The 20,868-nt window shown below is 30.8% G+C and overlaps 5 protein-coding genes across 7 annotated transcripts in view; 1 reads left to right on the forward strand and 4 right to left on the reverse strand.

Annotated features, from left to right (window-relative positions):
• The first annotated feature begins 1,643 nt into the window (after nt 1–1,643).
• On the forward strand, nt 1,644–5,603 carry LOC101488302 (ribonuclease H2 subunit A). Its single transcript, XM_004497090.4, has 8 exons — nt 1,644–1,801; nt 2,081–2,279; nt 2,961–3,084; nt 3,178–3,265; nt 3,844–3,981; nt 4,060–4,147; nt 4,372–4,492; nt 5,182–5,603. The coding sequence occupies exons 2-8, from the start codon at nt 2,123–2,125 to the stop codon at nt 5,360–5,362; spliced, it is 897 nt and encodes a 298-aa protein (XP_004497147.1). The 5' UTR covers nt 1,644–1,801; nt 2,081–2,122; the 3' UTR covers nt 5,363–5,603.
• A 150-nt stretch (nt 5,604–5,753) lies between these two features.
• On the reverse strand, nt 5,754–7,876 carry LOC101488864 (uncharacterized). The gene is made up of 3 exons (NM_001279210.1): nt 7,735–7,876; nt 6,207–6,474; nt 5,754–6,121 (listed from the first exon to the last, which is right to left on the reverse strand). The coding sequence occupies exons 1-3, from the start codon at nt 7,826–7,828 to the stop codon at nt 6,118–6,120; spliced, it is 366 nt and encodes a 121-aa protein (NP_001266139.1). The 5' UTR covers nt 7,829–7,876; the 3' UTR covers nt 5,754–6,117.
• A 3,375-nt stretch (nt 7,877–11,251) lies between these two features.
• LOC101489189 (replication protein A 14 kDa subunit B-like) lies at nt 11,252–12,621 on the reverse strand. The gene is made up of 3 exons (XM_004497093.4): nt 12,428–12,621; nt 11,767–12,028; nt 11,252–11,531 (listed from the first exon to the last, which is right to left on the reverse strand). The coding sequence occupies exons 2-3, from the start codon at nt 12,023–12,025 to the stop codon at nt 11,467–11,469; spliced, it is 324 nt and encodes a 107-aa protein (XP_004497150.1). The 5' UTR covers nt 12,026–12,028; nt 12,428–12,621; the 3' UTR covers nt 11,252–11,466.
• A 760-nt stretch (nt 12,622–13,381) lies between these two features.
• On the reverse strand, nt 13,382–15,459 carry LOC101489519 (ferredoxin, root R-B1-like). Of its 3 annotated transcripts, none has more exons than XM_004497095.4 (2): nt 15,299–15,459; nt 13,382–14,176 (listed from the first exon to the last, which is right to left on the reverse strand). In XM_004497095.4, exon 2 carries the CDS (start codon nt 14,166–14,168, stop codon nt 13,701–13,703), a length of 468 nt encoding a protein of 155 aa, XP_004497152.1. In that variant the 5' UTR covers nt 14,169–14,176; nt 15,299–15,459; the 3' UTR covers nt 13,382–13,700. The 3 variants fall into 3 exon arrangements, with proteins under 3 accessions (XP_004497152.1, XP_004497151.1, XP_027189632.1); XM_004497094.4 differs by having other exon boundaries at nt 15,293–15,455; XM_027333831.2 differs by lacking the exon at nt 15,299–15,459 and adding an exon at nt 14,886–14,904.
• A 2,211-nt stretch (nt 15,460–17,670) lies between these two features.
• Nucleotides 17,671–20,868, reverse strand: part of LOC101490047 (uncharacterized) — a 3,759-nt gene continuing 561 nt past the window's right edge. The window contains exons 2-3 of the mRNA XM_073368008.1: nt 20,524–20,868; nt 17,671–18,335 (exon numbers count right to left, since the gene is read on the reverse strand). Coding sequence (XP_073224109.1) covers nt 18,157–18,335; nt 20,524–20,868 — 524 coding nt within the window. The 3' untranslated portion in view covers nt 17,671–18,156. The remainder of the gene's footprint in view (nt 18,336–20,523) is intronic.

Consider the following 20,868-nt stretch of genomic DNA (forward strand, 5'->3'; position numbering starts at 1 on the left):
TCTTCAATAATCATACGTCTTCTTCTCCTTGAAGCTGTCGGTCGAATCCTCTCTGGGGGATTCATCGGAGTCGATGTAGAAGTCTCAGTGTCCCGTGTAATTCGTATGATTTTGCCGTCTCTTCCTCGTGCACCCACTGAAAAATTAAAATATTAAAAGAATTAAATCACAATAAGTTATAAAATTATAATTAATTAAATTAAAAAAAAATAAAAAATAACATAACTTCCGGAAAACTTGATGCTCAAGTTCTCCGGTAACTACCGGAAATGTTGGCAATCAAGTTTTCCGGAACGCTTTCTGTACCGGATATGTTAAAAACAAGTTTTCCGGAACACTCTTCTGTACCGGAAAACTTCCTACAAGATTTCCGGTACCGGAAAACTTTAAAACAACGTTTCCGGAATACACGCTCTGTACCGGAAAACTTGTTTCTCAACTTCTCCGGAAATTTTGAAAAAAAACTTACTCTCTCTTCCGGAAATGTGAAAGTGTGGAATGGTAATTTTTTGAGGTTTTATTATTTATACGAGGGCAAAATAGTCATTTCATTCTATTTTTGGGGGTATAGGTATAATAAGGAGGGTACAAGGGAAATTTTTCTAAAAGTAAACAAATACGACAATTCAATTTCCTAATGTCTTTGAAATGAAAATTGCTTTTAAAAATTCTCTCAAGAAAACAGTTTAAAAAAAATCATATTCATATATATATATATATATATATATATATATATATATATAATTTTCTTTAAATTATTGTATATTCGAATGTAACATACTTAAATAAATATTTCATCTCTTATTTTTTTTACTGATTTACGTCATTTCTTTCTAAACTAAAAAATATATTCCTTTGAATTTTAAAATTTCTCTTATTAATGCATCATATTGAATAATTAACTAATAAATTATGGATCGAGTGAGATTGCATATTTTTTGGAATAATTTTTTTAAATATTTTTTTAGGGTCTTTTACTTTTTTACTTTTTAAGATATTTTTTTTTAAATGACCAAAGTTGATAATTAACTGTTATGTTGGTATTTTTTTTTCTTAACCCAAGTTTAAATTTGAATCCTCAAATTATTTAATCTTTAGTTTAAATTAATCGAAGTATCCACCTGCCACTTTTAAAATATTTTCATATTTTTAAATTTTATTTTTTAAATAATATTTTAATGATATAAAAAATAAAATAATAAGATATGTTTCACATATACATTGTGATATAATTTTGAGTTGATTAATGAAATAAGTGAACAAAAATGTTTTAAATTTAGTGGTGCAAATTTTTTTCTTATTTTTAAAATTAGAGATTATATTTACGTATTTATAAATAGGAAGAAAAAAATTGTAAATCAATCAAAATATAGAGGATAAAAAAATGCATTTGAGTTTATGTAATATCACATTCTAAGTATGTTATAATATTATTCATTGTAGTTTAATAAACATACACAATCAGTATAAAAATAACTACAAAATATTATATTCTTATTAAACACCACTGTAAAACTAATTTATTATAGTTGTTGTTTTTCAATTTAATTATGTAAGGATAATATAAAGCATTCACATATTTTTATTTGACAAGAAATTATCCACATATTTAAAAACATTATTCACGATGTAATTAAGAACAAGTTAAAAGTTTTAACTTGGCTCTAATTCCACTGTGCTATCCTAAAATGAGAGGCATGTTTTATATGGCGGGAACTTGAAAAGATATTCAGAAGTTGGAAATAAATAAAGCGCACTTCTTCCATTGGCTTCTTCAGTTCAGCCTCCAACACTGCAATAGGTAATGATTCTCCATTTACCCTTGTTAGGGTTTTGTATATGACTCTTTCTTTGATTGATTATTCATTTTGGAGTATGAGTTATATATTTTGGGTTGTGAAATCATCATTAGGGTTTTCAAAATGGAGGATCATTGTTAGTTGCTGTTAGCTGGTCATTGTTAGTTGTGAATCATTGTTGCTCATTATGAATCATTAGACTAATACTGCAATAGTTAAATTATTAATCTTGGTTTTAGAATAATTAGGCTTTACTCTTGCTAATTGTGAATCATTGTTAGTTTCTCTGAGTGTGTTGCGCTCTTAACGGAGGAAGCGGAATAATGGGATCTGAAGCTATGGTTTCAGAATGGGCATCGGAGCCTTGCATCATGGGAATTGATGAAGCTGGAAGAGGCCCTGTTCTAGGCCCTATGGTCTATGGTTGTTTATATTGTCCTCGCTCCTACCAGAAAACCCTCTCTTCTTTGAGTTTCGCAGGTACTCTCTCAACTTTATTTTGTTTCTGATTTTTTTATTTCATTATCTTCTTTTATCGCAAGAGTTTTAATTATAACAATAACACTTCTATTATTAATGCAAATTCATTTGAATTGGTTTCTCTTTAGAATAATCAGTGGCAGTACTCATGAAAATTGAATTTCAAATTCAAATTTTATTGAAATTAGATTCTTCCACTCATGTGTTTGCTTGGAAATGTTGCAATAAAATTGTATACTAATCTAATACTTATACTTTAGATTAAAGATGCGTCTGGTGTCTGACACCACAACATTGATGTATGTCATTATGTTCAATCATTTTTAATTTTTTTATAATTATTTCTATTGTCTATGTGTTACTTTTGTGTTTGATGTTCATGTTTGTGTCAATGCTACATAGCTATGAGTGTTCATGTTCATCCATTGTGATAGCATCATATACACATGTCATGATCTGTTTGAATTGATTTAATTGAGCTTATTCAGAATAACTTTTGAAATAGCTTATATGAAAATAATTTTATTTTATTTTTTTATCATACAAGTATTTTATTCAGAAACACATAGGATACGTGTCTAATTAAATTGTTTATTCAAATTGGACCGTACTCATAATGGCACAACTTATAAATAGGCATTTTAGACTCACAGTGTCATATTTGCATCTTTGTTGGAACAGATTCTAAGACATTGAAAGAGGAGAAGAGAGAAGAATTATTTGAAACTTTGAAAGCCAATGATTCTATTGGATGGGCTGTTGATGTCATTGACCCAAAAGAACTCTCTGCTAAAATGCTCAAGAAGTAATTAAACCAGCAAACCTTAGTCCTTATGTTTGTTGTTTTTTCTTTTCAATTTCAAGAAGGTTTTTTTTTTCCTTGTTGTAACTTCTACAGGAGTAAAATAAACTTGAACGAGATATCACATGACTCTGCCATGGGCCTTGTTGATAGGGTGCTGAAAATGGGAGTGCTTCTAACTGAGGTAAAACTTTGCCCAACATTTTTTTACCATAAGCAAATTACTTTTGTGTGTTTGGTATCACAGTACGGAGAGTTAAAAATGATTCCACACAATTAGTTTTGACATGTTTGGGTGATGTTGATAGGAATTGATTTTGCCTCTAGAATTGATTTTTAATTGAAGCTAGAATTTGTAGCTTTTGAATCTAAAATTGATTTCTACACTCAAATTTATTCTTCCCTCTCTTTTACATGAATGCATCAAAACACAAATCATTTTACATTCAACTCATTTTTAACTAAAATCAATTCATTCAAAGTTGATTTGTCACTGCAGAACTAAACACACACTTAATGACTATAGGCTCACCAAGGCAGGTGCGCGTCGTGGCACTTCTGTTCACAACTTTCAGCGGGCACTTGGTGCCTGATTCCTTTCCTCCCTTCAACATTAAATGAAATTGAGTACTGACTAATGAAACAAAGAGAAACATAAGCCTTGTAACTACTATTATTACTAATTAAGTACTTGGGTAGTAATATTATGCAGATAATTGAATTATTTCAGAGACGAGAAATGTATGATTTTGTGCTTTTCAGGTTTATATTGATACCGTTGGAGATCCAGGGAAATATGAAATGAAGCTGTCTAAAAAATTTCCATCTATCAAATTTGTGGTTGCAAAGAAGGCTGATAGTCTTTATCCTGTTGTCAGTGGTGCAAGCATAGTTGCAAAGGTACCTAAAACTTCTTTATAAATTATCTGCAGTATCAAGTTTTATTGTCTACTTGCAACCTTTAATTCAGCCTTTCAGGTCACAAGAGATCGAGCTATAAGAGAATGGGTGCTTGATGAGACTGCTGATAACATTGACAGGAACTTTGGCTCTGGATACCCTGGAGGTGAGTAGGTCATGACTCATGAGTACATCTCATATGATGTTCATTATTATTATTAATTAAAGTGTCACTGATGGTTATTTTCCAATTGTCTTTGAGGGGATTTGAACTTCATCCCTTGAAGTTACACAGTGAAACTCTTTAAACGACATCTCATGGACTTCATGTCTATTGTTCTGATTAACATTTTACTTACAATAAATATGGTTATGTTTTTGTTTGTGTAGATCCCACAACCAAGTCTTGGCTAGAACATCACAAACATTCTATCTTTGGTTTTCCTACATTGGTCAGGTTTAGTTGGGGAACTTGTAGCTCTTATTTTAAAGATGGTGCTGAAGTCTTATGGTAAGCATGAAAACTTTTTTTTTTTTTTTATTTCTTGTTTTTGGTTATAGATTTATAGTTATGAAATACCCTCTTATTTTGACTTTGGTTCTTGTTTTCAAATTTTTGTATAGGATACAATGAAAACTATTGTTTTGTTTGTTTCTTTCACAATACTTTGAAAACAAGAAATAAAGTAGTAAAGATGAAGTGGAACTTTTGTAATTAAAACTGAAAATATGAAGTGAAAACACAAAATGAAAATAGAAAGCAACAAGGCCATGAGTTTGTTCCACTTTATACATATCAACATTTTCTTCTCGGATTTTAATGCTGTAACTTCTACTTTGCACTTGAACTAGGCTGGTAGGCTCAGTTGACCATTATGGATTGTTTCATGTTAACATACTGCTAGGTTCTATTTATAACCATCATAAGCAACTTAAGTCAGATGCTGAGTTGAGTTCAACGTAAAATCTAAAAATTGTTTCCAACTATGGTTTTTCTTTTTAACATCCATAGTTTTAGGGACTAGGGACTTCGAGATTCATTCACTTCTAAGAATAGCAGTATCAAATCAAAGCCAACCTCACATCAGTAGTTAAATTCACTTGCACAGCCATACATTTTGTATATTGGAAAATCACTTTTTATTATGTGCTAGGTGTTTATGCTTATTTATCTTTGTTAAAACTCGAAATTTATTACAGGGAGTCTGACTTGGATGAAGAGGGTGGTAGCAATAGTAATAATAATGGCAAGCGGCAATTGAAATTAAGGAATGTCGGTTTCACCACATCCAAGAGAAGAAGTGAAGAAATAGAATCAAGTGGTAAAGGGCGCTCTAGGTTTTTTCAGGCTAGGAAACTTGAGCACCTCACTAATTTCTGAAAAATTATGCTTAGTGGTTGCCCCTCAATGTCTTTGCATTGTCCAAGTAATTTCTAGCTATTTGAAATTATAGAATGTTGTAAAATTGAATCTTTAGGGAGCATTTTCTGTATATACGCTTTCTAGGATGATTTTCTCAAACTAGGTCTAACCAGATGTGTACTAGTACTGTGTCAATTTAATTAGTATGACTGATATAAGTTGAATTTTAATCTACTTTGGATGTTCCAATCGTTTGAAATCTTGAGTTCTCATACCCGTTTCCCTTGTGGATTTTAGTTTTTATTGCTTTGAGCTTTTAGCTGCGATTAAAAAAGACATGTGCAAAAAAAGCACAAGAAATATGCATAATTTTGAAGGTAATAACAAAAACCATATTGAGCGGAGAAAATAAGTCTAAAAATATTATGGGAGGCAATTTTGCTGTGGACATTATTACTAAAGATGAACAACAATAGTGCTCTGTAATCTGTATAAACTGTTACATTCAACTTGCAAACTCTGCTTCAAATCGGTATCTTCAGAGGAATCAATGATGAAAAATGATAATATTCGTGCATCATGTCACTACCAATCCAATTTGTATCTTTCAGACTTACAACTGCTGATCTAGATATACACAAAGTCAGCACCTTCTGCCAACATAGAATCTGTGAACTTGATTGCCTTTCTATGTTGCTAATTTGATATTTTGCGCTTGTAAACATTCTTTGCAGTTTAAACAAAATATCTTCCCCAGCATAATGTAACAAATGCTAACTGAACAAAATAAATCACTCACTCACTATTAGATCACTAGAAAACATTACTGTTGAAAACATTACTGAACTGTTTCTGCGCTTACTATGTTAACAAAAAAAGCAGTGTGAGAGGATAAACAAAGATCATCATAAGCATGGAGGAAAATTTGATTTTATTGAGGTTGCAGTCGGCAGCACCACGATGACTTGGAGGCTGGTGATTTTTATTTGCAGCACCGGCTGCATAAATAGGTATGACTGCTCCTCCTCCATGTGATTGGCCGCCATGAGCGCCTCCTCCATGTACACCACCTCCTTCCATCTTACTTCCATATATTCCCTTATCTTGTAACTTGTTCTTCTGCACAAATTCTATTTAACAAAACTCTTATTAAAGGTATTTACTCGTGGAATTATTTTTCTTAAACATGCTTAAAAAAACTAACAATGCTTATTTCCTTAGTACGTTGCTTAGGAACCTCACATCACTCTTAAAGTGAACAATGCTTTAAGTGAGCAAATAATATCATTAGATCTCTTACACCTTACATTTTTTGCAGTTATTATAGGGTTGTACAATAAAGCATATTAGTTGCTGAAAATGACCACATAATTAGGTATTAGATCCCTACAACCAATATTCAAAGATGTGGCCAGTGGGGAAACATCTTCTAAAAGCTCACTCTTGGTTCTAACCCCTCAACAGCAAAGTTCACATTTCTTGTCATGCAAAGGAATCTTTCTCCCTTACAGCATCTTAATTTTTTTACTAGTGGGAGACATAAATTTAAGGTTTACCTCAATTATAAATCAAAGGAGGTGCCTTATCACCAATGATTAAGACTAAATAATCTATAAACTGTTACCTTTATCCTATCATCTAGAGAATCTAGAAAATGAGCCTGTAATAGAATTGAAAAATGTTTGCCTATACTTGCCGTCAGAAACTCTGATTCAACATTAAAAATGTTTGCCTTCTTTAGTAATTGTATTAAAGTCTTTCCTCATGCAATCTTGTTTCTTCAAATTGAGCTTTAATAATTCTCACAAAACATACCAGTGTTTCTAAACAATCAGTTTTTGGATGTGCAGTTCAGCCTTTATAAAAAAAAATTCACTCATTTCTTGCAATCTATATATCCTACTTTATTGTTCCTAGAGCCGGTTTGTTACGGTTTATTTTGTAAAAAGATCACTTAAACCACATTTGAAATTTTCTTTTTTTATTTTAAAGAAAAATAATAATTTAAACCAAAATCTAAAAGCTACTTCAAATGAGAAATAATTTTTTTAGTAGCTTCTAAAAAAATATTTTCGTAATAGATTTTTTATAAAAAAAAAAAGTGATTTTCATTACAAACAAACATAAAACTTCTGTTTTTCTTTAAAATCTGTAAATTATTAAGTATGAAAATTACTTTTTTTATAATTCATAACAAATAGTTAGCTTTACATTGAGATAAAGATGATGGCTGACAGACAAACACCATGCAACCCACAAATGTAGTGACACAACAATTCAGTTTAGAGTTTAAGGATCATTTGTTTTGTGCTTAAAAGAGAAAGTAAAAGGAAAAAGAGAAGCTAGAAATAGGTAAGTACTTTTGTTAAAAAATAGGAATATGATAGTACCTGAAGGCACGATGTTCTTAATAGCATATGAAGATGCTAGATTAAGGAAGATTAGAAGAGAAAAAGGTGATAGGACTCTGAAACCCATTTGCATGTTAGCTAGCTTTTGACTTTCTCTCACAAATTATGAAATGGATTGAGGTGGTTGCATCCAAGTTAAAATGATTGTAGGTAGGTTTAAAAAGGAAAGTTTGGTCTTATCTTTAGCAAAAAAGTTGTCTCATATTAACTTGAAAAGTGTAGTGAGTTGTCCAAATACGACACCTCAACTCTCACTTTTTCCTCATCCACGAGTTAGCAGTGATTAAATTGATTTTGAAAGACTTGGTAAAATTGATTTAAGTTAAATTTGAGGTGTTAAATATAAAGTTATTTATGTTTAAATTTTTTTGTATAAAAGTAAATTAATTATTAATTTTTAGTGTAAAAATTATTTTTTTATTAGGAACTAAAATTATAAATAATTTTAGAGGTAGATTCAATTATATTCGATAACATCTAAATTTATCAGAATCAATTATATATCTTCAAAATTGATTTTGACTATTTCAAAAGTGCAACAAAATGCCCTTCATTGAATTTGAAAACTTGAGGTACCACATAGTATCGTGTTTCTTATATATGTCTCAAACCAAATTTTAAGGTGGACTATGTTCAATGGAGATTAATGCTTAAAAATAATTTAAAACACTAATAATAATTTATAATACTATTTAGAAATATAAAATAACGGTTTTTCTATCTATATATTTGAGACACCGATTTATAATTTTGAAAGTTATATTTTAATTTTTTTTATGCTTATATTAATCGAATCATTATCTAATACATAAAAAATACATAAAAAATACAAGAAGACAATTTTAAATTGTCATTAGAATTTAAGGTATTTTTTAAACATTGGTCCATCCATTGAAATATTCACCATATCCCAAATAATTACTACTAGTTTTGTTTTTGGTGAATGACATACAGGACATTGTTAAGTATATCTTAATTGTTTTATTTATTTATTTTAGGTAAAAAGGTTGGAGAGGTGCAACAATATATCTTGTTTATTTATTTAATTCCAAACCAATTCCACATGACTCAGTTCTGAGATCTGCATACCATTTCTTGTTAGAGTTCGAATTATATAATATTATATTAGATTTTCTTTCAGATTCAAGATACAAGAAATCTCTCTATCTTATTCAATAATGAAAGACATGAAATTGCAAGAAAGACATATTAGCAATATCTCATATATTATAGGATCCAATAATTCTTGGTATTAATAAAACTCTTTTATTAATAAATAATTCACTTAATATTATCTATATGTACATTAACATGTTGATTCAATTATAAGAGATTAAAAATATTCATGATTGGGTCAAGGTCCATCCGAACAGGACCTATGCACCTTCTCCGAGCTAATCATACATAATTTATTTATTTCTAGAATCCCGTTGCAACCATATGAAACTTCCTTTGGAAACAAAGTTCATACCAATTCTTATACCTCTTCTCGTCTCAATCTTTTACTGCTTGAACGTTAGAGTGATTTGCAAATACACCACCACCACCATTGTGCTCAGTTGCGCTTCTCTACTTTTGACCGAGATCCAGACTGGATCAAGTGACAAGTATTTTAAATTTCAATTAAAAATTTACTAATCAGTTGAATTAATTCAATGTTCTGCATTTTAACTACATTAAGTGGTCAACTTAATTTACCAAAATTTACTTGATACTAATAGTATAATGTGTGCAACCTTGCATTGCACGCGTTAGAAAAAAACTCAATTAATAACAAATAAATTTAAGTTAGAACATGAAGCTTGTCTCAATGAGAAACCCAAGAAAAAGACAAAGACTAGGTGCGTTATTACATAGAACCAATCCAAGCCTAACATCATGAGCTGGTTGACATGTGATTTGGGGGAGGAGATCATGTAGATTGGTAAGTGATGGGTGCGTGTGGATGGTGGCCTCTAACAGATCTGTTGACATCTAACAGTTCCTCTATAAACATAATCTTACCACACAGATTTCTAAGCAAAATATTTAGTTTCTTATTTTTCTCAGCTAAATTTTAGTAGAAAAATACACCATCAATCAATAAAAAATCATCTTATGTATAACTTTTAAAATAATAATTATTAAAGTAAAATATTTTTAATAATAAAATAATTATGATTGATTGACAATATAAAAATATTTACATTTACATTGTATATCAATTAAATCTTTCATGTCATTTTGAATTTATCAAGGAGATAATTCATTTTTCTAACTATTTCAAATACAACCTAGAAGCTTTAGAAGCTTTATACGTAATCAACTAAGCTATTTACTAGTGTATAAAAAAACTACATTGTTTATTACTATTTTTTAGACGAAAGTTAATAAATTAGTGATCATGTTAGTTTTCAAAAATTGAGTTTTGAATGTGGTGATTAATATTTTATTGATGTCTTTTAGATCAGTGGCCCAATTACTAAGTACAATTTGTTAGTAACTTTTTACCAAAGGAAGTCCTAGTTGATTGTGCCCTTATAAAGATTGAAGATGGATAGGAACTTCAGTTATAGAAATAACAGTAAAAATAAAAATCAGCTATTCCAATCAAACTAAACAATATTAGAGCAGCTGGGTTCACATCAAACTCATTTTCATTTTATTATTGATTCAAACCGGAACAAGAGTGGCGAGGATATGAATATGTCATAGCTCTACAAAAGTTTGGACTATTTTATGAAATTGTAACAATTGACAGCACTCGGTAGAAATTTATTATTCTTCTCATCCTTAAGGTTAGTACAATGACTAGATCAGTACTAATCCAACAAAAAAACAAACAACGGTCAATATACATACCTCAAAACTTATTGATTTTGTGAGCCTCTATTTCCAAATGACATCATTAATTGTCATTAAATTTTCAAGCAATTTTTAAGTACTAATAGAATCCACTAATTTTTAGCTATTATGTGTGGCATAGAAGAAGTTACCGGCTTGATGTTTTTAGCTACTGATCATTTAGGCTCTAGTGAGTTTTAGCCATCTTTTTATTATGGGCCTCCCTGATGATAATCTCATGCCAAACCACAAGCTCAACTATTTTCCTTCAACTCAACTTGATTGCACTCCTAAATGTAAATTACTTTCACATCATCAAATTGAAACTTCTATTAGTGTATGAATTTAAACTATTAGTTGTTTCTATCAGTGATCTATAGATATAGTCAGAAGTGAGTGTTTTTCCATGTATTGTGTGTAGAGCACATTTTTATTAGTTTGGCTTTAGATTATTTTTGTTTTACAAAATATTATTTATAATTAAACATGGTTTAATGTTTATATTCAAAATGATTTGTAACAATACTCAATCAAAGAGACTTTACAAAGAATGGAATGGAAGATGCCTAAAGTACTTTAGAAACAAAATATTCTAAATTGAACTAATGCTTCATTTGTTTTAATGAAATGAATATGATTCAAAGCGATGAAGATTATGAGATAGCCACAGATATAAACCAAAAACCAAACTAGACATAACATAGAGATATAAGTTAAGGGGTTTTCGAAAACATGAAACAGTTCAGACACAGCATGTCAGATCCCCATGGAATAAACATATACATTATATATCGTTCCTATCATAGATACTAGAAAGTATGCAGGATCTTAAGCATAAAGCGGCAACTCAATACCATCCAGTATCTGACCCATCAATCTTTAAGATCCCTAAAGAAACAAACTTCTGAATTCACCATTTGCTAGTTGACATAACTGATTGTAAGAGTTGGCATCTACAAATAAGGCCAATTCAAAATTAACATAAGTAATTGAACATAAGACCACAGAAAATTAAAACGTCAATTAGCAGTGCCTGATTCTAATTTGGGGGTTTAAGTTGTGAACAAAATATTTGACAAACACCATTTACATAATATATGTGACACTATTTATTTTGAAAATTAAAAAGCAAACCCAATTAATAGATAACAAGAAAAACTATATACTTAAAACAATAATGCTTCGTACCAAATGTGGCGCCAAAGTCTGTCAATATTTCAGCACGGATAGAGTTGCTACTTTCAGCAATGCCAATAACCTCAACATAATTCATGACAGGGACTTGTGATGATAACCCTTTTACAGTTATCTGAGATTCATCGGTTGATTTTCCTGTGATTATACCACCATCAGAACGATTCACCTGAATCACTGCTCTTACTTTCTTTCCAATGAAATTGGGAAGAACTTGAGCATTGACAAATACAGCAGGATTTGAGATGTCCATAACCTAAAATAGAGAAGAGAAAAACCAACAAAATCGAAAAAAGAATCAAACTTTATGAGCATAGCTTGAAAAGGGAATAAACAACTTCATTTTCTGATTTATGGGTAATGATCGAATACATCAAATAAACAGCAAGATCTAAAAATAAAAAATAATAAATCTGATATCATCTTTCAATTTTGACCTAATTCATAATTCAATAGTGTAGTAATCATCAAGCATGATAATGAGGGAAGATAAAAAAAGAAGAAAAAAAATAACGATTCAAAACAAAGTGTATGAGGACTTTCAACAAACAAGATAAGTGCATCAGAAAAAAGGGGGAATTTAGAGACTGCGTAATGAATAACTTCTCAAAACAAAAAACACGGGTTGAATCATAGAACAATAATTATGAATTACCGTAAATTATTGCTTCGGAGGATTGATCTTTTCTGAAACGCTGTAAATGAAAGGAAGAGAAACCCTAACGAGTTTGCGTAATTTAGTTTGAGTAAGTGACACTCATTACTATGTAGGTATGGAGAGCAGAAATAATAAAAGCGGGAAACGTAAAATTGCTTTTGTTCTTTGCGGCGGGAAATTATAGCAGGGTTTACCATTTTCTCCTAATTTCAAGGCCATTCCTTCTCAAATGAATTATACCACTCTTATAAAATTAGAAACGTGAGAGAAAATGAAGTAAAATAAATAAAAATAGAATAAAATATGTGGAAAGAAAATAAAAATCAGAAAATTAAACAACTTTTGATTATTTGATAGGAGTGAAAAAAAGTGAGAGAAAAATATTAAAGTTTTTCTCTTTTATTATAAAAAAATTAAGTTTTATCCGCCGATCAAATAATTTTTCTTTTTAGCAAAATTTAGATAAGTACCAAAGGAAGACTACCAAAACTCTTAACTCGAGCCTCCACGTGCACTTCAAATTCACAACTTTTAAGGGTTTTTTAGTAGCAAATAAGGGGAAAATAGCTCGCTAACTTATTAGATACTAGTATACTAATGGCAAATTCACTCTTGTACAATCCTTACATGGTATGAAAGGCTTGCTTTCTTCATCAAAGTAAAACATGTTGGCTTCAATGAAAATCATATTCCCTCTTGAAACATGAATTTTTTTTTTACTGCATCAAATCTACTTCCATTATTATTCCTACTCAAACATGGATCAAACAAATTTCAAGGAAAGTGAAAACCTCACAAATAAATCAACAAAAGTAAAAAGATAAATAAATCAACAATATTTTCGCCTTCTAGATGGTCTCAATTTCAGTTACCTTGGTCTCGTAGGACCAAAATCAATCTTAACGCACCCCCCTTCAATAGAATCCAATGCTTTTAAGTTTCAACAACATCTAGAAGAAGAAAACCAAATTACACACCAAACTTGTATTCCCACAGCAGCAGAAATATCAAATATCACTATTAGCTGGCAACAATATGCGAAATTGCAAAGAAATCATCTAATGCATCAAAGAGTGCAATACATTCAAACTAGGCTAACATAATAATAGTAGTTTTAGAAAACAAACTTATGTCCTGTAACTTGTTTCCTCTCTTGATTTTCTAAAATGATTCATTAAGTTACACAAACATCAACATAGTTTCCCAATAACCAACTACATAACACATGGTCAAAGCAAGCGTAGAAAAGCTAACAATAAGCACATATCACTTAGTAGAGTTCTTCCTCCTTGTGAGTGTAAATCACAATGTCTGATTTCGGGTATGAGACGCATGTGAGAAGATAACCCTTCTCAATTTGCTGGTCATCGAGAAAGGATTGATCAGACTGATCCACAGAACCTGAAACCACTTGGCCGGCACAAGTAGAACATGCACCAGCTCTGCATGAGTAAGGTAGATCCACCCCAGCATTTTCAGCTGAATCCAGAATGTAAAAATCATCGGGGGCATCGAATTCGTTCGCAGTACCGTCTGGTCCAATCAGTTTCACTTTGTATACTGCCATTGCAGACACTCTAAATGAGGAAGATTTTAGTCCAAATACTTTGGACACATTCTTCACAGATCTCAAAGTTGATGGACTCTTCATAAGAGCACAAGACGTCCTAGAGGTTGTTGTTCTGTACGAGGAAGCTGTTGGAAGTCTCATGGTGGCGGACATATTCACAACTGACATTTTTATACCTGTATCAAAATAAATATAGACAATGTGTCTTTAGAATTAACCACAAAGAAAACAACTATGAGCATTTTGGTGATATAACTGTCGTGCTCATTTAACTTCATTATTACAATGAAGTCATAAAGCAAGTTAAATAACCAAAATTGAAAGGGAAGAATATTTGAAACAGCGAATTCACTAGCATTACATTTACAAGATGTAAAAATGACAATTGACAATAGTTTGGGAAGTATATTGATTAAGATCACAATTAATAATTGATAAATGAAGTAAAAGTTGCGAGCTCATAAGTTCAAGTAATTCCTTTTTTCTTCTCTTTTATCTTTTCTACATATTCAGGCAGTAAGAAATTGTATCTCAATAATAATCACATGAATTATGATGTACCTGTTACCGTGCAAAAATACATATACAATTTAACTAAGGTATAGAGTTATAACCTGTGATTCTATATGCATCTTAAATTATTGTTAGAACATAAAGTACAAGCTGTAGGTGGTAGCAGTTCACCAGCTAAAATAGTTATAGGATACAAGATTGAAATAACACAGGCTATTATGTTATCCCAATTAAATTGATACCACTACATGTATCAATCATTTGCAACACAAAACAAAATGTACACTAGTCCAAAACCCATGAAAAAGTCAAAATAATAATAGCGTTCCATCTATTGAGAACGAACTCCTCAGTTTAGGTCAAAAAACTCACATTGGACTAAAATAATAGAGAGTGTTAACTTCTGATCAAAGTGTCTCGGTGTCCGATGCCAATAAATTCAATCAACTTATTTTCTCAAATTATTATGAGTGTGTATCTGTGCATCATGGTATTAGTTTTGATGGTTAACTTATGAATTGCAAAATGAGACAGTAACTATGATATTGATTTCTATATTTCCCCTATGTTCCAGGCTTGAATAATGAAATTGAACTTTGATCAACGATTCCTATAATTATTGGTGAGAGTAATAATAATAAATTAAAATTAATGGAGATGCAAAACAGCAACACGTTGTAGATCACAGTAAAACAATAAAAAATAGCAACAAAATTTGTGATATAAAAGTATAAAAAGTAGGCATCAAGAAGGAAAAGAACTTAGGGGTAAAGACGCACGCTTACAGTGAGTGAGAAAGTTTGGGGGAGCGAGAGCGAGATTGAAAATGATGGAAGGCGTTTCCTATTACTTTATTAGTAGGTTACGGAAATGACCTTTTGAGTGTTCGGCGGGACACAATTAAAACGTGAGTATCTATTTAAGTGCCCTTTCCAGAGTTCAACTCCAAGGTATTGTGGTTGCTGAATCTCTTCGTCCCCGTTTTTTTTTTTTTTTGTTGCTAAATTCACTATTGAATTTGGACTAAGTTCATAGAACCGTTACAGATAGATACTGTATTTTTACAACTTAATAATAATAAATTTTATGATTGTTAATTTTTTTTTACTGTTAATTTATATATAAATTTATTTTTTGAAAAATAAAACTGATAAATATTATATAAATTTAATATTAACTCACTGAATAATTGATTGATTTTATTATCGACCGTAAAGAAATGTTATACAATAAATTTTTTATTCAATTTGCTTAATAAAGTTTGAGAGATTTATCGATAAAAAAATGTATTGTTAAATATATATTTTATTAAAAATGAATTTTATTTTATTTTTGTTGTAAATTATTTAATAATTTTTTTACTATAATTAACTTGGCTAACGAAGATAATAGAGATTGAAAAAATATTATTTATAAATTGAGAAGTGAAATAAGTAATAAACTAACATAGAAATATCAAATATAAGTTGAGATATGTGAGACAAGGAGTGAACAAATTTATAACATGAATTCTTGAGATGCAATGTACATACGCATTATTTTTTTCTTTAAATAAAAAATAAAAATTTTTAATTTATTATTTACTTTTATTATTTTTAATTATTTATGTTATGTATTTAACATTTAATTTTTATTATTGTTATAAAAATTTAAATTTATTTTAAATTAAAATAATATATAATAATATTAATTAAAATATTTAAATTAATATTTTAAGTTACAATAAAATTAAATATAAATAAAATACTAATTTATGAATTAAAGTTGTGGGACTCAATATTGTTTTTAAGAGTTAAACCATTGAAGTAAATAATAAATGATTTGCTTCAAAATGATGTGGTAAAGTAAATACCGTTTAAAAAATTTATGTTGAATTCGCATTTCAATGTGATATCATGAGTGTTGCATTAGAGTCTAGCGTTAATCAATCCGGTTGAATACTTAATGTTCAAATATTTATGCACTATTAGCTTCTCCCTCAACAACAAAATAAAGATAAAATTTATTTATTTTATTTGAAAAAAATGTTTTCTACATGTCATACACAACATAAGCCACAATAAAAAATACAGTTCAAGACTATTTATATTTTTTTTGCATTTTTTTATTTCAATTACTTAAATACCCTTAGAACTCATCCCTCGCAATATTTTAAAAATTCAATCAAGCAAACTTGTTCAAATGAAAACTAACCAATTCTTGGATTGGTTTAATCTTGTTTGAACCATACTATAATCTAAGTATGGTTAAACCACAATCGATTCTAACAGTTGTTTATTTTTTCATTAATTGTTTTATAGGTTTTATATATTTTTTTAATAATTATTTATCTATTAGTCATTCAATTCAATTTAGATAAACTAATTAAACAATGAGTCGAAAGTCTAACTAGTTTAATACCTGAATTTGAATTGTGAAACATTAGTTTCCTCCCACCCATTCCTTTGGTTGTCACTGTAGTCCACCATTTCGAAAAAAGTTTTTTCCGTTCAAATTCAAATTTCTAGCTAACCAAAAATTGTCTTCCAAAAACTAATTTTCAAAATTAACATTAAACATATTGAAAATAAATATGTTTAAAAAAACTTAAAAACAAAATAGTGTTTCATTGTAAGGGTCAGGGGTCTGGTACCAAGGGAGCGCGAAAAGGAGAAGGGGCGTAGAAATAGATTAGGGAAGAGAAAAAGATATTCGAGTGATTTTAGATAAAAATGTATAGCAAAAGTAGCATTGACTAATTATAGGGTTGCAAAATAAGTTGCTCCCCTCAAAACCAATAAATATAGGACTTGAGCTATAAATTGTGAGCCCAAATCACAAATGAACTTTAGGAGTTCTTTATCTACTCCCGGAAGTATATTTCCAAACAAAAACACATATTTGTAACACAAGTGCAATTTTTTTAAAAACAAAGGAGGAAATAAAAGCAGCTCTCATGAACTTTTTTGGTCTATCCATACCAGCCTAGCCTAGCCGGGGCACCTTGATCATAATCTCCATACATATGATAACGTGATATTGGTGGACCTGCTATGTGCCTAATCAGGGCATAGCAATGGCGGGACAAAACACAACTTCCCTGGGCAAGAGTAAACGCTGCAGTTACAAACTGAGTTACAGAATCACAACAACAGTAATCACTACAGTTACACATGAGTTACAGAATCACAACTAAGATCTTTGGAACATTCAGACTATCATGCAAAAGTATCACAATTTACAACAAGAGAAGTTACTCTATTATGCAGCCCTGCAATCGTCTTTCTATTGTGTCATAAGCAATTTCGGAACAAATATAACTAAATCTTATGCTATGAACAACTTAAGCTTTGAGTCAGACAGTTTAACAATTGACACATCATAACTTGGTAACAAACTACACTTTTTATAATTATCCATGCACAGTGAAATAGTCTCCACTGGTGTTCCAGTTTTTCATAACATGAGCATCCCATTGCATCAGTTTCCACTAGCATGTTCGAGCAGAAGAAGCCAACTATAGAGCAATTAGTAACCAGATAATAGGTTCTAGATTAATTGGAAAAAAACAACGCTAAGAAAATAAACGCACAAGGAGAATCTATTTTACACTGTGATTGACAAAAAGAATAAGATTAAGTCATCGAATCCACACCCATAGCCCCTACTTCTTTGGCCCAGACAACCGGTGAGCAGACCATTCTTCAAGTGCCTTGCGATGGAGAGCATTCATGCGAATGTAAGGCCGTTTTTGTTTTATCAGCTTTTCAGCATTCTTCCAATCCTCTGTGATACCTAGTGCCACTAACAGTGCACACATAACAGCAACACTTCTTCCATGACCTTTACACATGAAAGGGAAAACAAAACAAAACACAATATTAGTTATATCACATTCATATAGGCAAGCATAGTATTATGGCTGGACAGTGATTAAATAATGTAACTCGTTGATACAATATTTTATAGGTCTGATAAACTGTTTGCAACTCTACTCGTCAGAAGTGGCAGACAATGCATTCATGAGACAATTTCATGTGTTTATCCTTGCTAATTTGTAAGTTACATGTGGACACAAATAGAAAGTCAGAAAACTTATGTCAGTGCATGTGTTTATTCGGAGTCTTTCTTTACCAGGTAGGGTCGGCAGATATATTTAGTACTGCAAATAGGATAAATTAAAAGGAGTAGAAAGTTAGGCATTTTATCTACCTTACTGATAAAATTATGGGCTTTCTAATCCTGCATGTGTGTTATTCTAATCAACATAAATATTCTAGGTTTTGCAGCTGAAATACTGATCATAATGATGAAAAAGCAATCATAAAGTGATAAACACTCAGTAAACAGGATGGGGAGTCCTTAAATCTCAATGCATTGAAGAACAGGCTATAATCAATGAAGGACAGCCAGTGATCTTAATATGGATAAATTGCAATCTTTAATAACTTTCCTCACCTTTCAAAATTCAAACATGGCAACGGCCCAAAACTAAGCGAGCATTTGTTTTTCAATCAATCTTCAAATAAAAAGACATATTTTGCTCCATTCCTAATTTTCACTTTCCTTTATATTTTCTTTTAGTATAAGAGATACAAAAGCCACTTATCTAAAACAATATAAAAAACCTAATGGGTCATTTTTGTTGGGTTTCGTATGCTAGTGTCCATAGACAGCAGCATAAACCAGTGTTACAATTCAATATACCCTATAAAGACATATTTAACAAACTAAAGAAAATTGTAAGTGGCCTTCTTTGATATGGCATGCAAACAAGGATAAGAGATCATTTAAAAAAATTAGATTTTCATTGCCGTCTTGAAAATGAAGTATGATTAGGTCCTTGATATGTCTTAGAATTTTCACTCTACAGAAGCCATAAAGTCGCACAAACTAATGGTTATAGATGGCCTTCGATTTTGACCTTATCTCCATTCCAATTTAGATAGGAGAATTTGAACTTTGGATCGGTGTATTTATTTGTAAAAAAAAACTTCAATTTCTAAACCATCCTGTTATCACCAGATGTTTCTCTTGACATACAAAATTTTGAAGCTCAAAACTCTTAAAGAAAAGGCATTTGTTTGAACAACAGCAATTAGTATTAAGTAGGATTAACACAGACAAAACAGAAAAATGAATTACCATGTCATCATATAATTGTCGGTTGAAGAAGTTACACGGTAAACATGGATGTTAAACTAACACTTAGAATTAGAATGGTTGTAGCAAGTCACATAATTGTTTCATAAACCATCAAAACAAACCACAACAAAAAAAAAACGAAGTTCATGAAGGAACTTATCACATGAAAGACATAGAAGTATTGTAAACACAAGGAAATCTTCAACTACTCGAAAATAATTATACTATAAGAATATAAGATACTAGTATATTGTAAGGGGTGAATAATGTTCAATTTCTAAGAGATTTACGGCTTAAAAAGTGACTCACTACAATTCCAATTGATAATAAATACTACTGATTACCAATTAAACTAGCATGCCCTTGTGCAAACATGATGTAATACTACAATACATAAGCAACAAAACAACAAACAAATCTATTTATCATTTTATCTATTCCTAGAAAAGTATTCCCCTAAAAACACTTGGCAAAATTTCATATCTTGCACTGACATTTCAAATTCAAGGTGTGTCCAGTGCCAACACAACACTGTCATATGTAATTTCATTCAATTACTTCTATTTTCTTAAAATATTACTAACTGCGTGTTGGTGTTTCATAGAATTTCAAACAATTGTTTCTCGCCATTTTTTCCTCATATGTGTGATCTTGCACATGACCATTACCATTATATACAACAGTCAAAAACCAAGCAACATTCGTTCAATCTATGAAGCAGAAACACTGACACGGGTAATATTTGAGAAAATTAATTATTTGAATGCAATCAATGTGCCGGTGCCGGGATACCGGGAAAAGCATTCATTAAAAGTGTCAGTGCTAGAGAGCATTCAATGATAAACAAGTTACTAATTGAAGTAAAGTGAAAGTGAGGAATAATTACCATAAGCACAATGAACAAAAATGGGTCTATTGAGATCCCTTTTCCTCCGAGCCCATTTAACAGCAGATTCGATATCACCAGGTTGAGGTGACCTAGTATCCCATGTAGGAACACACCTATAAGGCAACCCACCCGTAAAACCCTTCAACCTCGGAAACTCACAAGTACAATCGATAATAGCAGGATCACCAGGCGGCAACTTTTCCGGCGAAGAAGGCCAACCACCAACATAAAGTCCGTCGTGAACTTTCGTATACGGCGGTTCACCACTTCTGAGTCTTCGAAGTGTGGAGAATATTCGAACGAAGTAAAGATAAGGACTGAAGATTATGAGTGAAATAATAG

Source organism: Cicer arietinum, chromosome 4, assembly GCF_000331145.2.
Source record: "Cicer arietinum cultivar CDC Frontier isolate Library 1 chromosome 4, Cicar.CDCFrontier_v2.0, whole genome shotgun sequence".
In the NCBI taxonomy this organism is placed as follows: domain Eukaryota; kingdom Viridiplantae; phylum Streptophyta; class Magnoliopsida; order Fabales; family Fabaceae; genus Cicer; species Cicer arietinum.

Coding starts and splice junctions, on each gene's coding strand:
- LOC101488302 (XM_004497090.4), top strand. CDS start 2,123: ATGGGATCTGAAGCTATGGTTTCAGAATGGGCATCGGAGCCTTGCATC. Junction 3,266..3,843: donor TGGGAGTGCTTCTAACTGAG/GTAAAACTTTGC, acceptor TGTGCTTTTCAG/GTTTATATTGATACCGTTGG. Junction 3,982..4,059: donor GTGCAAGCATAGTTGCAAAG/GTACCTAAAACT, acceptor TCAGCCTTTCAG/GTCACAAGAGATCGAGCTAT.
- LOC101488864 (NM_001279210.1), bottom strand. CDS start 7,828: ATGCAAATGGGTTTCAGAGTCCTATCACCTTTTTCTCTTCTAATCTTC. Junction 6,475..7,734: donor TAAGAACATCGTGCCTTCAG/GTACTATCATAT, acceptor TTTGTTAAATAG/AATTTGTGCAGAAGAACAAG.
- LOC101489189 (XM_004497093.4), bottom strand. CDS start 12,025: ATGGACATCTCAAATCCTGCTGTATTTGTCAATGCTCAAGTTCTTCCC. Junction 11,532..11,766: donor AGACTTTGGCGCCACATTTG/GTACGAAGCATT, acceptor CCTTATTTGTAG/ATGCCAACTCTTACAATCAG.
- LOC101489519 (XM_004497095.4), bottom strand. CDS start 14,168: ATGTCAGTTGTGAATATGTCCGCCACCATGAGACTTCCAACAGCTTCC.